This window comes from Aulonocara stuartgranti, assembly GCF_965226115.1.
Source record: "Aulonocara stuartgranti genome assembly, chromosome: 9".
NCBI classification, from domain to species: Eukaryota; Metazoa; Chordata; class Actinopteri; order Cichliformes; family Cichlidae; genus Aulonocara; species Aulonocara stuartgranti.
The window spans coordinates 35,119,560-35,135,000 of record NC_138960.1 but is presented as its reverse complement, the minus strand read 5'-3'; the positions used below and the strand labels follow the sequence as shown (position 1 = coordinate 35,135,000).

General features: G+C 43.9%; 1 protein-coding gene across 7 annotated transcripts in view; it reads left to right on the top strand.

Annotated features, from left to right (window-relative positions):
* dipk1c (divergent protein kinase domain 1C) overlaps nucleotides 1-14,567 on the top strand; it is a 49,408-nt gene extending 34,841 nt beyond the window's left edge. For 5 of the 7 annotated variants that reach the window (XM_082546810.1, XM_082546813.1, XM_082546809.1 and 2 more), the window contains exons 3-9: nucleotides 3,898-4,101; nucleotides 4,186-4,239; nucleotides 4,311-4,492; nucleotides 6,402-6,723; nucleotides 9,686-9,850; nucleotides 12,911-12,985; nucleotides 13,474-14,567. In XM_082546810.1, the coding sequence (XP_082402936.1) occupies nucleotides 3,898-4,101; nucleotides 4,186-4,239; nucleotides 4,311-4,492; nucleotides 6,402-6,723; nucleotides 9,686-9,850; nucleotides 12,911-12,985; nucleotides 13,474-13,701 (1,230 nt within the window). In that variant the 3' untranslated portion in view covers nucleotides 13,702-14,567. Of the gene's footprint in view, nucleotides 1-3,897; nucleotides 4,102-4,185; nucleotides 4,240-4,310; nucleotides 4,493-6,401; nucleotides 6,724-9,685; nucleotides 9,851-11,979; nucleotides 12,986-13,473 lie in introns of all 7 variants that reach the window. The other 2 variants (XR_014278915.1, XM_082546814.1) reach the window with 2 other exon arrangements.
* The last annotated feature ends 874 nt before the right edge of the window (nucleotides 14,568-15,441 follow it).

Here is a 15,441-nt window from a genome sequence, read left to right as displayed (position 1 = left end):
CATGAATCCTTCCATCCATCCAACATCCGTCCATCCATCCACCCATCCATCCAACATATGTCCATCCATCCATCCATCATCCATTAATCCTTCCACCCATCCATCCATCCATCCATCCATCCACCCATCCATGAATCCATCCATCCATCCATCCGTCCATCCATCCAACATCCGTCCATCCATCCACCCATCCATCCAACATCCATCCATCCATCCATCCACCCATCCATCCAACATCCATCCATCCATCCATCCATCCATCCACCCATCCATCCAACATCCATTCATCTATCATCTTTGGGAATAAGAGTGATGTGAAAATAGTCTGAGCACAGCTTGCTTTGAGTGTTTTGTACATTTTCGTGGACTTCAGAGTTTGTGGTTGTGATATTCAGTGTTGGTCAAGTTACTTGAAAAAAATAATCAGCAACTAATTACTGATTACTTCCACCAAAAAGTAATCCCGTTACTTTACTGATTACTTATTTTCAAAAGTAAGTAGTTACTTAGTTACCTTTTAAAAACATGATTTACAACCTGAATAGGTAATAAAGCGATAGATCTTTCAGCCCAATTCTACTTTTTCTGCATAATCCATCATACAAAATGTAATCAAATGAAAAAGTCTCTTTTTAAAATTTGTTTTATTAGTTATCTTTTAACTTTATGCATCAAGCAAAAATTAAATTATATGTAATCTGTAATTGTAATTACTGTAATGGGCAGTAACCATCTCTGGTGATATTAAAACTGAGTGACACCTTTGAATTCTGGCGTGTTGAAGCAGAAAGATTTCAAAGCTAAAATGTCAGCGACTCCCATCCAGCATGAAGGCCGTCTTCTCTGAGGTTTTATTCCTGGAAGCTTCACATCCTTTAAATCCCTGTGAGTGCTGCTTTTCCCACGGTCAGTGTGAAAGCAGCTGACTCCAGTCTCTAACAGCCTGCTCAGTGTCACTTTGAGCCAAGCACCTCACAGAGACGTCACCATCCGCTCTCATCGGGATTTATGAACCATGTGCAGATGTTTATGAGTCAGGAAACAGACGAAGGGCTGAACATCCCGTTATCTAAACTCTCCCCTTCATCACGTTAACCGTGGGACGCTGAGAGGATGAAGGCTCGTTCATCATCGCTCTGCTGTCATCAGCCGTTATCAGGGCCTCTCTCTCCCAGGCCAATTAACCCGTCTGCATACCTGCCCGCCTTATCTGTCCTCCTGCGCTATCTCGTCCTCCGCTTTTCTGTCTCCTGCACTTCCTGCCTCCCTAACACAACTCACGTTACTGTCTCAGCTTCATTTTCATACTTTTATTTTTTATTCAGCTGCACAGCGCTGTGGTCCAGCAGGAGATAAATAACTATTAACTATTCCTGAGCATCCCTCACTTCAACTTCTGTTGAATTTTAAGCATCACTTCATGGTGGAAACATCTTTGTTTATTGAGAGGAACACAGGAGATATGCAAGACCAAGAGTTTATAAATCAAAATAAATGAATTTGTCACTGACAGGTATCAGACAGAAGCATCGTGCAGAAGCCTTAAACAGAGAGTCTCTGATTGTGGCTCCTCTGGGAGCATAAATTTCTCGTCCCTGTGCGAAGTGATGTGAGGATTTGATTTATTAAAGTTGGGTTTTAAAGCGCAGGTAATGTAAGAGTAAGAGCTATGGCATGGCGGGCAGCGGCAGGTGCAGGTGTGCGATTGTGAAGTCGGTCTGGGCCTCTGAGCTTCTTACCGACTGATGCTTGTGTTGGAATGTGAGCAGAGAGGATTAACGGCCTAATCCCCGAGAAGAACAACCCGACGCTCACACCTCCGGACACTGAGCTGCTCAGACACAGTGCGTGTGTGTGTGTGTGTGTGTGTGTGTGTGTGTGCACTCATTTCTCTCACTCAGATGTGAGATCGTCTCCTGCAGGGTTTCAGAGATTAGGAAAAAGAAAATCAGGAGCTGGAGGGAAGATGCGGAGCAAAACAGTGATTTGCTGCCATGAACTTTATTTTCTTTGGTCTTTTTTTTTTTTTTTTGTTTATTTTATTTTCACTTACTGAATACGGGACAGACTTGACTGGGGGAAAGAAAGAGGGGAAGAGAAACAGCTGAGAAGAGGGACGGGGGAGAAGGGCAAAAGACAAAAACCAACAGAACGGGCAGAGAAAAAAAAATGCATATATCAATCACCTGGATCACCTGCTGAGAAAGAAAAAAAGAAAGCAAGCAGAAGAGAACAAGAGTAATAGAATAAACAACATCACAATGATATATGGGAATATGACAGTAAATACTAAATGTTAAACATTATTGTGCAGCACATAAGATCAACAGAACACAGTGTGCTTTGAGGTAGGAGCCAAAAAGGGTGTAGTTTGTGGGTGTGATCACCCGTGTGTACACCTGTGAGCATGGACGCGCTTGTTTTTTGTTTTTTAAAAGGTTCCTTCATGTAATGATCTGCTAGAGGGTGTGGGGGGGCCACAGCCCCGTCCTCCAGGGCGTGAAGCAGGTGTGGAGGAGATCAAAACTCCAGACATCCAGAGGCCCCCAGAACACAAGAGACCAAGGAAGACCAACAGAGGGGCAGCCGCGCCACTGTCCCAGAAAGAGCTGAGGAGAGTCCCAGATGAGGGCTCACTCAGCAGCCGCGGAGCAGAAGCCAGGGGGGGTTGCAGTGACGCGCCCATGAGCTCCGCCGGCAGCCAGCCGTGCCTGAGTGATCGAGCCCCAGGCCGAGAGGCCGGGGGCACCCCACCTCCGAAGTGGCCCGAGCGAGCCCCAGGCTCCAGGCCCCGATAAGCGGCCGCCAAGGAGTGAGCCGGTGTGTACCTGGACGCCCATCCCCGGACACAAAGAACCACCAACGCACCGATGTCTGAGGGGGTCCGCCACTGGCAGGGGAAGTGGTGGTAGGGGGAGATAGGCCTCCAAACCTTGGAGGGCCTGAGATGTCCCCAGAGAGGTGGCGCCTGACACCCAACCTGACATATAGGCACAGACATACAGGCACACACAGATACAAACATCCATTCCCACCCTCATGCTCTCATATGCACTTACTCCACACTCAACCAACGTGGAGACAGACATAAAGAGACGTTGTACACACGATCACACTCCCCAAGCATACTCTACAAACCGGGTCTAGGTGCCCCCGCCCCTGGAGGGGGGAACTGCACCCAGACCCAGGTGGTGTTTCCCTTTTCCCTGCGGTGGGGGGAGGCAGACCGCCCCGACTCCGCAGCAGCAGGAAGGCTCCACACTCCAGACCTCAGTCGGACGGCCAACTCCTCCTCCTAGTCCTAGCCCCCCCGCTCCAGCAGGTCGCAGAGAACGGGGGTGAGAGAAGACTCCGAACCTCCCTCCACCCGCTCATTGTAATGTTGATGCATGTGTGTTCTAAGGTGCATTTAAAACCCAGGAGGGCATGGAGCTACCTGGTCTTTAAAGTCAACTAATGACCAAACTTTAGACTGTTGTCATCACTTCTCGCCCATCATCACAGTTCAGTCAGATTACTTTGAAATCCTACAGCAGAAAGTTGAAGTAAAGCTGAAGCTCAGAATATCTGAGAAGTTATTAGGACAAAATATGACACCATGTGTGATTAAAGTCATAAATATTTGAGGAAAAATTTGATTTTCTAAGAGAGCAGAAACAAATCTTGTGTTTTCTGAGATTAAAGTCATAAATTTAAGTTCATGAATAAATGAAAGTATTAGTTAACATGAATAAATATTCAGGGTTTTAATATTTTCATTGTAAAACCTGCTGACAGCTGGTTTTTAATGTTTTGCGTGCTCGCTGCAGGGGAACTGCGGAGCTGCTGAAAGGAACATTATCAGACTGAATGAAAAGATGTTGACGAGTGACCTTTGACCTCTGCTCTGTGTCTCAGTGTCTGGAGTTCAGCGAGGGCTCGGTGACGGGCGACATGTGCGAGGACCTGTGCGTGCTCGGCCTGGTCGAGTACAAACGCTGCCTCTACTACGAGAACGGGAAGAAGGTGATCGAGGCGCGCTGGAGAGGAAGCCCCATCATCCTCAAGTCCAAGCTGGAGAACTTCTCCTCCTACGAGCCTCTGGGAATTCTGGACTACCAGGTGATGTCACCACCCTCGTGCCCACTCGCTCCGGAAGGGCGGCTTGTTTTAAAATAACTCTCCTGCTTGTCCTCGCCCCCACAGGACGCAGCCGAAGAGCTCTCCCCGCTCGATGTCGTCTTTTACGCCACTCTGGAGGTAAGCGGCTTCAGTTTGGTGCTGACGAGTCAAAGTTTCTATGAGTCAAACTTCACTTCCTGTCACCTCAGGTACGAAACTCCCTGGGGCTGGCTGAGGAGAACGAGGATGCAGACAGAGGAGGAGGAGTGAACAACAGCTCCCTGGCCAGACTTTTGGGCAAAAAGCTGAAAAACAGAGAGATGAGTTACTCAAGAGCGGAGCTGGCCTCGCTCTGGGCCCTGCTGCAGCAGGAGGAGTACACCTTCCTCAGGTAAACCCTGAACAGGTGGAGGATTTGGATGGTGTCAGTATGTTTGACTCTTCCTGAGGTTCTGAGATGCTCCAATAAACAGATGCATTTATTGAAGATCGATGCTCGCCTGTTTAATCGAGGGTTTAAATCGAGTTCGAGGTTCAGCGGTTTACCTGAGAACCTGGCAGCACAGACAGGACCTCCATTTTTACTGACAAAGTTTACTTTCAAAGTAAAACATTTTGTGATTTTTCCTGTGAAGCAGTTGAAATATGTCATGTTTTGTCTCTGAGTTTTAACCCTAAAGAAAAATGACCAAAAGAATATTTAAAAAACGTTTTAGTCCTGGCTTCTTTGTTCACGTTTCACTTTTAAAATGTCTGATTTTTCATGAGCACAACTGGAGAACAAAAGAAAACGAGTGAAATTAGCTTCAGTCTGAGAGACGTTCAGACACCGGCAGGCTGGCATCCAAAAGTAAAAGCAGTGAGTGGAGGTGACCTGTGCTGCTGCAGTGACAAATGGAGGAAAGCAGCTGTGTGAATGTGGAGCTCTGCAGGTCAGACACAACAGAGGAGCTGGAGACACCACAGAGTCTGATATCAGCTCTCATCGAGCTGCAGCTGATTAAAAGTCTTTTCCACATTTTATCCCCACCTGAAGAAGAACCCATTCATCACCGGCTGTTTTATAGAGAGCATTATTTTACATCACTGGTACTAATGTGTTCACACTCAAGTGTTTTGGTGTCTGAGCTCTGTTCACCTTCACTGAGCAGGAGGGAGGAGACAGAGGTGCGTGGTTAGACAGCCGAGGCTGTTACAGCTTAGTGGGTTAGTTTAGTTTTACTGAAGGAAGCCTGTGTGAAGGACACGCTGCTGTATTTCCTGGAGTAGACGACAGTCAGCATGCCCCCAAACAGACAGGAAGTAAAGTAATGGCTCATAAACGAGATCAGATAAAAACACCTGTGTGGTCTCCAGATTTTCATCCGTGATGATTCCTTCAAGTTCAAGAACTCAAGTTACCAGAAGGTAACGAACCAAAACTGGTCGGTCCACAAAGACGGATCCACTGCTGGAAACGTGCAAACCTCTGTGTGCACAGACCGCGACTGTGAAGGGGTACAAAAGCACAGATGAGCGAGGTTGCACATCCATGCATCCATCCAACCAACATCTGTCCATCTATCTATCCAACTTCCTCCATCCATCAATCCAACATGTGTCCATCCATCCATCCATCCATTAATCCATCCATACATCCAACATCAATTCATGTGGGTCGATTGTGGCTCAAGAGTTGGGAGGTCGCCTTGTAATTGGAAGGTTGCCGGTTCAAGCCCCGGCTCCGACAGTCTCGGTCATTGTGTCCTTGGGCAAGACACTTCACCCGTAGCCTACTGGTGGTGGTCAGAGGGCCCGGTGGCGCCAGTGTCCGGCAGCCTCGCGTCTGTCAGTGCGCCCCAGGGTGGCTGTGGCTACAATGTAGCTGCCATCACCAGTATGTGAATGGGTGGATGACTGGATGCGCTTTGGAGTCCTTAGGGGCTAGTAAAGCGCTATATATAAATACAGGCCATCTATCCATCCATGCATCCATACATCCATCGATCCAACATGTGGCCATCCATCCATCTATCCAACTTCCTCCATCCATCCATGTGTCCATCCATCCCGATACTGCCAGAACACCTCAGAGTTTAGTTATGAAGAAAGACTTCATGATATCTCTGGTAGAGTCTGGTCCACAGATCAGTGTAACAGATCCAGTACGGACTCTTCTCTGGAGCTTAAACCTTCTTCTGAGTAAAGACACTTGTTTTATCAGTTTTCAGCTTATTGTCTCCATGTTTGTCCTGATGATGACTTCCTGTGACATCACTTTGGCCTCATTGTATCTGCTTTCTGTTCCCTCTGGTCTCCAGAGTCCTGCAGGACCTCAGCACCCACGTGGCCAAGGTGCTGGGCTCCTGTGGTCACTTCTACGCTGTGGAGTACCTCTCAGCCGGGCACGCCTGGGACCAGAACATCTTTTCCCTGGATGACGTGGCCATTTCTGAGGTTCAGGATCAGGGTGAAGGCGGAGACCGAGCCAGGTGGAAGGCCCGAGAGATGATGCACCGCATCGCGCTGAGCTTCCTGGACATGGTGTGGCACTTTGACAATGACTTCACCCACAAGCTACACCTCTGCGACATCAAACCGGAGAACTTTGCCATCAGGAAGGACCTCACGGTAAGTCCTCAGGTGTGACTTTGAACACGCTCACTCTGCTTTGTCTTTGCAGTGACTCAGAAACCACGGAGGAGGGCTGAATGGCTTTAATGCTGGCTGAGGATATAATGAACGTAAGAAGGATGAAAGCAGAGCAGGGAGCTGGGAGAAAAGAGATAAAAGGGACGTGTTTTTAGAAAGCTATTAGAGCAAAGATGGAAATCAGATGCTGGACGGCGGATTACGTGAGGTTTTTCTTGAACAGATATTTTTTTAGCCAAAGGAAGAAGATGTGACGCTGCTGCTGGGGAGAGAAGGTCATTGTGCAAACACACACCTGGGTACTTCTGTCTTTGTGAGGACGTTCACGCACATTATCAGAATCAGAAAGACTTTATTTATCCCCAAGGGGCAATTAAGATACACAGAATATACAGTATATACACAAAAGTGACTGAAAGGTGAATAAATAACTGTAAGTGAGTAAAGTGTCAGCAGTGTAAAAACAGACTAGTTTATGTTTCTGGTGTGGGAAATGTTCTTATCGGCAGGAGTTAAAAAGCAGAGCTGCTTTGGGGACAATGGTGGCGCTCCTCCTCCTCTCAGTCCTGCAGGAAATGCAGCAGAGGCGTCGCCCAGAGGGGAGGCATTGAAATGTGGGGTGAAGAATGTGAGAGGGGTTGTTGATGATTTTGGCTGCCTGTCTGAGGGCCTGTTGGCTGAAAACCTGTCAGAGTTCTGACAGGCAGGCCAATGATTTTAGAGCACACTGATGCAGTGTGCGGAAGTCTGTTCCTGTATGAAGGCTGAGATTTACCGCCCTGCAACTTGACGGACACCATTGAAATAAAGTCCAGGGTGGAGGTCGTGCCTCACAGCCTCACTGAGGGAAACAATCAGAGGGGATTTCCAGGAACGGGCACCAGCCTGGAAGCAGTCCAGATATGAACGAGGACACGGAGACCTTGGAGGGTGGAGTTTTTGGACTGTTCATTCATTCAACCCTCAAACCCAACAAGATCCCCGAACTCTGAGAAAGATGAAATAATCTCAGCGTCTTTGTTCTCGTGCCTGGAGTCAAATCCAGCGGCTGTCACCTCTGATGGATCCTCGGCCCATCAGTCACACGAAAGACTAAAAATAAAGTTTTCCATGAGCTGGAGCCAGACGTCCTCATCTCCAAGTCCCCATTAATCACCCCGTGATCAAACTTCTCATCCGTCTTTATTAATATCTGTAATGTTAAAATTAAAAGTATAAGCTTGCTTACTCTAGAATGAGAAGTGGACTTTGGTGTTTTTCCTGCGGTCATAAATCAGAGCCGGAGCGTCTGGATGGAGGGAACCGAGCAGGGTTTGTTTTCTCAGCGTTATCTGAAGCTTTTATGGTTTGTCGTTAAATCAGCAGCACTTCAGGTCGGCGCTGGACTCCAGCCAACAATCACAGCTCAGCCTAAGCTATTTTATCTCTCATTGTTCAGCCCCTGATCGCTGGAAAATGAGCAGTTAAAGGGAAAAAAATGAGGCGTTTGTAGCGCCAACAAAAGTCAAGTAAAGCAGAGGCTCACAATTGTTCTCCCGGTTTTGCAGGATTAATGTTTTTCCTGTCAAAGTGCTGACATGGAACATGTTTAACTGCCCTCACTTAATAATGCCCTCACCGTAAAACCACCGTGCAGCCTGTGCTCGTTTACTCCAGGTGTGAGTGGAGTCATTTCATCTGGTTAAAGAGATTTTTATCTGCAGATTATTCCCAGCAGACCTCCCGAGCACTGCCAGGCTCTGTGCCACAGAGACACGCTGCTGCTTACAAACTGGTAATATAATCCAGGACATCAACACACACCGCACGGCGTGACGATTAATCCACCGCAGAAAATAGTTCCAGATGATCAAAGCTGTTTGTAAAAAAAATGAAACTGCCTGTGGAAGATCTTCATCTCTGTCGGGCCAGAAGCAAACGAGCGTCCTGTCAGTGCGTCTCTCCTGCATCAGGGCTGATTTAAATAATACAGACCGGCAGATTGTTACTCCAAGAAAACCCTCCAAACTTCAGTTTGACGTCATAAATATGAAAGAAAAATCTCACAAGCTCAGGAGAGAAAGATGTGAGTTTGAGACGATGAAAAACACTCACTGCAGTAAACGTGACCGGAGGCCCACACACACATTTAAACTGTGTGAGATTTTTATCACTCATCTGAAAAATCTGAAAAACATGTTTTCATATTTTACTGCTGGGGGACATTTGGCCTTTAAAACTCCTTTCACTTTTCCTCCGCACAAAAGAATCTCTGTAAAGTCTCATTTGAATAATAAAGACGAAAAGAGTCTTTTTGTAGTTTAGAAATTTATCAGAAGCTTTCTTTTATTTTGATTCCATGTCCTAAAAACTGGATCGAATGTAGTGGAGTGAAAATTGTCAGTGGCTCATTTTTATTGGATTCTCGTCTCTTTTGTAGCAAATTAAAATTCTGATTAGTTTAAAATGTTATAATAATTTCATGACGTGTAAACATTTAAATGAACCCTAACACCACCTGTTTTCTGTTATTATAAAACCTTTGTGATGCTGATTTAATTCATTCCTTTCAGTCTGAGCTTTGAAACACTTTCTGTGCATCCGTCACAGATTGTTACGGCAGGATTTCACTTCATGCATCTTCAGTTTTTGGTTTCTACAGAGCTCCAAATCTGCCGTTACAGCTCACACATCCAAATATCTGAAGAACTTCAGGCCTCACTGTGTTTGTGTTCAGCCCACAGAGTCCGTGTTCATAGAGCCGCAGCACCTGAAGGTTTCTGAGCTCGAGGGCAGAATTTCAGGCAGATCTGAGCTCGTCATGTGGGACACGTTTTTTATTTATGTAGCGTGCTGGGATGGCGTGAGCACATCCAGGCTGTGTGTCATGTTTTGCACCTTTGAAAATATAAGGTGTGGATAATCCTGCAGCATGGGCTCACACAGGGCGGGTGTCCTCTGGTGTGTCCTGCAGGTGGTGGCGATCGACGTGGACATGGCGTTCTTCGAGCCGAAGATGAGGGACATCCTGGAACAGAACTGCAGCAGCGACGACGACTGCAACTTCTTCGACTGCTCGTCCAGGTGTAACCTGAGCAAACGCAGGTGCAGCCCGCGCCGCAGCAACAGCAACCTGCAGGTAAGCGAGGCCCTGTGACCTCACTGTGACACTTTCAGCTTTGAGCTTTTATTTTGTAAAAATCTGCTGAAAATGTGTTTTATTGTGACACTTTAATTTGGTGTGATTTTATTCTCTCAAATGCAGCGGTCACATGACTAAACCATCAAAGTCCGTTCAGTTTAACACTTTAACTCTTTTATTTTTCCCTCCTATGAAATTATTATTATTATTATTACGTATGTATCTATTTATCTTTATCTATTTACTGTACAAAATGATCAGGTTTTAGACGAGTTTTGTGTTTTTTGTAAAATAATAGTGAGTAATAAAACTTTCAGTCTGCAGAGGAAATAAACTGGCTAAAAGGAGAAAGTTTTATAATAAATAAAAATCATTTTGTATAATTAAGCAGAACTCTGAGAAACAAAAGCGTCTAAAATTAAAAGTGTCTTTGTTCCTCTCCGAGTCTTTGTCCACCTGTGTGGATGTTTTTCATTCCTCGGCGCGAGCGCTGAGCCGTCGGCTCGCTCTGCAGAAAATTACAGGGTTGGTCTGTTTCTCCTCTTCCACCGTCGATCGTCCACAACGTCTAATTACACGTGTGGAAAAGTGTGGAATGATAATTACTGACCGGCCTGATCCTGCTGACAGGCAGAGTTTCAACCTGTTTATTTACCTGTGCAGGTGATTTTGTCTGCAGGCTCACTGCTGCTGAGGAAACGATTTTCTCTTTTTTAAATGCATTTTGTATATTTGATCAATAAAATAACTTTTAAAGAAAAAAGTGAAAAGTTTTATACTGAAAAATTCATTTTCATTTCTGTCGATTTTATTTCTGTATCAAATTAAACCTGAAGAGTCGACACAATTTATCTATATGTCAGATTCATGCAGTTTATTACTTTAATTATGAATTTATTCACTTTTTTATTGTTTATGATTGTTAAAGAGCGGTGAGGTGTGGGGGCCGTGACCTTTGCTCTCACATCTGAGATCCTCTGATGGGAGTAAAATATTTATGTTCTTAATATTTCATCTGATTGTATTTCACATCAAAAGTCCATTTTTAAATCTAAACTTCTGCATAAATTTGGAGTTTCTGGCTCATCGCTCTGCAGCTTCACATTAGACACATTGTTATTCTCTAAATATGGAAAAAAGTTACATTTGTCATCTGCTTGGAAACAAAAACACAAAATTAGTTACAGCACGAAGTCATGATTTAGGCTCACATTAAAATATTTGTCATCTTTATTATTCCAGCAGTTTCTGTGCTGTGGTTCCTCTCTTTCTTTACTTATTTACAGAATTATGATTATTGTTGTTATTGTTGTTTCATTGCTGTTCAAAATTGTTTTATTATTAAGATGTTAGGAGAGTATTTTTATTATTTATAATGTTAAAGTGAAACAACTTAGAGAATTTCTCTAAATCATTTACAATTACTTTTAATAAATTACTTTTACCTTTAAATTGTTTTTAAATTAAATTATAATCACAAAATTAAAGCCAATTCTAATATTACATTACATTATATTACATTACATTATATTACATTACATTATATAACATTATATTATATTAAATTATATTATATTACATTATATTACATTACATTATATTATATTACATTACATTACATTATATTATTATATTACATTACATTATATTACATTACATTATATTACATTACATTATATTACATTATATTATATTAAATTATATTATATTACATTATATTACATTACATTATATTATATTACATTACATTACATTATATTACATTACATTATATTATAACATTACATTACATTATATTATTATATTACATTACATTATATTACATTACATTATATTACATTATATTATTATATTACATTACATTATATTACATTACATTATATTACATTATATTATATTATTATATTACATTATATTATATTATTATATTACATTATATTACATTATATTATTATATTATATTACATTACATTATATTATATTATTATATTACATTATATTATATTATTATATTACATTATATTATATTATTATATTACATTATATTACATTACATTATATTACATTGTTAGCAGTAGTAGTATTATGATGATCGTTGTTAGCTTGAAGTTGTTTTGACTCATCAGCCCGTCAAACTCAGAGGACAAAGGACACCAGAAGCTGAGCCGATGTTTCTGTCACCATCGCCATCGCCGTGACAACACCAGGACGGACTCTCATCGCCCCGTATCACATGACTCGTGATACGTGATACCTGCATTCATCCACCAAAAGAGGACGTTTAAATATGAGACGGACGGAAACTGTTTCTCTAACAGGTGACGACCGGAGGCGCAAACACGGCGGCGTCTGAGGCGGGAACCTTAGAAACTAACGGAGTGGATGGATCCCAGGAGAGAGGACAGGAAGCTGAAATTTAAAGGAAAGTAACAGAAACCAGAGACAGAACAAAATCAATTATCACCATAAATAAGAGTAAGTCGGAGCAGAGAGGAAGGAAGTGGGAAAGAGTTCAGGTGATGAAGAAAAAGGAACAAAGACACAAAAGAGGAGAAAAAACAGATGAACTGACAACTGAACCAAAACTGAGGAAAGGAGGCGAAGAACAAAGAGACGAAGAAGAAAGGAGAAGATGAAGATGAGTGATGATGACATGCTGACAACATGCTGCTCTGCCATTGGCCAAAGTGAGGCTCCACAGGTGTCTCTTGGGCGCACCCAGCAATGACCCTCAACCTGCCAATCATCTCCGGAGAGAAAGAAGTCATTGTGTGTGTGTGTGTGTGTGTGTGTGTGTGTGTGTGTGTGTGTGTGTGTGTGTGTGTGTGTGTGTGATGTCGTCTGCATACTGATGAACCAATCAGGTGCTGCTCAGACTCACTGCTCCTCCTCCTCTGTGATTACCTCTCCTGATGCGCTCTTCTTCTTCTTCTTTTTCTTCACTTTTCTTTACTTGGAAGCTTTCCCCTTTTTTTTGCAGATTTCTTCTTCTTCTTTTTTTTCATCTAATTCGAGAGTCCGATGTGTGATTTGTGACTTTTTCCTCTTCGTCTTCAGGTGATCTGTGAGAAGATTTTTAGACCGTGGTTTTCTCCCACGCTGCTTGGGGCCAAAGCAGCGCTCCCTCTGCAGGTAATGTATTTGAAAACATCTTCAGAGGTCCATCTCACCCCACGCCAGCATCCTGCTCTGTCACACCAGCATGTCCTCCTGTGTCTGTGAACCTTCTCAGCTCCACACCAAGCCATTAAAAATGCTCCAGCACATCCACAGTGCAGAGGTCCGGGTTAATTACAGTTACATGTGGAGGACTCCTGTCAATCAAAGCAGCCAGTAGTGTTTCTGTAGATTCAGAGATAATTTTAATACAACCTCAGCCAGGAAGCTCCAACGTGAAAGGGAAACTGGCACCAGCATCATTCGGGAATTCCAGTGATGGAGGGATAATAATTTGGTTTCAGCGATCAAATCCGACTCCGAGCCGACTTTAATCCCAGCTTTCCTGCAAACACTGATGAACTGCAAATTATCTAATGTAGGACAGCAGTTAAAGTCCTGAGTTTTGTGGATTAGAGAGTTTAAGACGTGATGTTGGTGTTGAAATTGTCTTTTTCCATCAGGTGGAGCTGCAGCGAGCTCTGCAGGAGTGTTCAGCGACTGAAGGGGGCGTGGAGGAGTCAGAGGAGGATGGAGGTGGTGGTGGTGGAGGAGGAGGAGGAGGAGGCAGGGGCGTCCATCAGCGCCTCTTCAGTGTCCTGAAGCGCCTCATCCAGGAGGGAGGGGCTTCAGATGAAAGCGGAGAGGCATGGGAGGGAAAAGGCCACGCCCACACTGCGCTGAACTTTTGAGCTGTAATGAGAAGGTCGATGTGGGCGGAGCATCTCAGAAAACCAGAGAATGTTTTAAAACTATCAACGGGTCTCTTCATGGCCAGAGAGCCCAGGTAAGACTGGCCACTCACTGATGGGAAAAGACTCGTCCACTGACACATTTTGGGTCCAGAACCACAGTTTGAGCCACTCTGAGTGTAAGTGACTCCGTCAGCAGGTCCCATCTCAAAGAGACACAGCAGTGAGACTTTTGGCCTCAGTGTGCATCGAACTCTATCGCGATGAACAGTTTTAGACACACACACACAAAAGTCACGGTGTTCTCGCTGCCAGTGACGGACGTTTCATCCTACCCAGTTTGTAAAATTTAACCAGAACTTAAGGTGGAGTTCAGGAAAGGTCCACCTTTGCCTCCAACAAAGAGAACTTTGACCTAAGAACTGGTTTGCTGTGGAACAACTTGAGCTGCATCCATCACCTTTAGCTCACGAGTGTCCAGGTGCTCGTCTGGGAACGTCTGATTGGGTCACAGCGAGCATGGAAACATTCAGCGACGCCTCACGTTTCTTCTCGTCACAGAACCAGGGATCCAGTGTGGGCAGATCCTCGCAGATTTATTATCCTTTTACGTAACTGGTTAGTCTCAGTGAGATTTTTCAAAAGAAGCTCTCTCATTTGAAGAGAAACTGTAGAAAATAAATGTGTTTGAATGATAAATGCTGAGATACAATGTAACATATGACTAATGATGTTTGATTCACAGCTGAATGAACGACTCTTGGCCTCTTTTAAAGGTTTTTAATGGTTAATTTGACATGTTTTTGTCCCGTTGTCGACTGTTTTCAGGTTCCAAAGACAGATACCAATAAAACATATATCATCCATCCAAAGTGTGTTAGGTTTGTACAGAACGTCTGTCTCACAAAATACAATGTACTGTTTCATGTTGTATTAAAATAACAGATTTTGGAAAATGTACTGATAGTTTGGTCAAATGTCTTAGTGAAGAAGACATTTGTGACCTGCTGAGGCCTCCGGGAAGTTTCTTTGTTTAACAAGACCAATATGAGCCTCAGCAGTCACAGACACCCGCTCATTACTACTATGCAACATCCAGTAAAAATCCTTGAATTTCTCCCACCAAACCTGGGCTCAGACTTTTTGGAAGGTCTGTTACTATAGTAACCGAGCAAAATGGGTATGGCCCACACAATGTGCTTACACATGGCCCACACACTGCAAAGAATGACGGCCCTTTGGTGGCCCAGATCTGGTTTCCAGAGGTGGCCCACACATGGGCCAGCACAAGGCCAGCTGCAGACTCACTGCTGGACCTGTGCTGGCCCAGATGTCAGCCTAATGTGTACCTTAATTAAGCCATGTAATAACAACATGTGCCAGAATATAATAGTGCAAAAGTAACATGATGAAACTCTGTTCAGAGAGTGAATGGACTGATTCTTATATAGTGCTTTTCTACTCACCCAGATTACTCATAGTGCTCGATACAACATGTCATATTAACCTAATCACACACTTTCTCTAAACTGAGTGCTTCCTAACTACATTCATACTCGTGACATGCAGACTGGAGGAGGCAGGGATCGAACCACTAACCTTTCGATCAGTAGGTGACCTGCTCTTCCTCCTGAGCTACAGCCACCGAGTGGTGAACCTGAGTAAACCCTCACTAGGTTTGGATAAAGTGTGAACTCACAAACCTGTCAAACCTGCATTTGAAACATTAGCTACCATAGC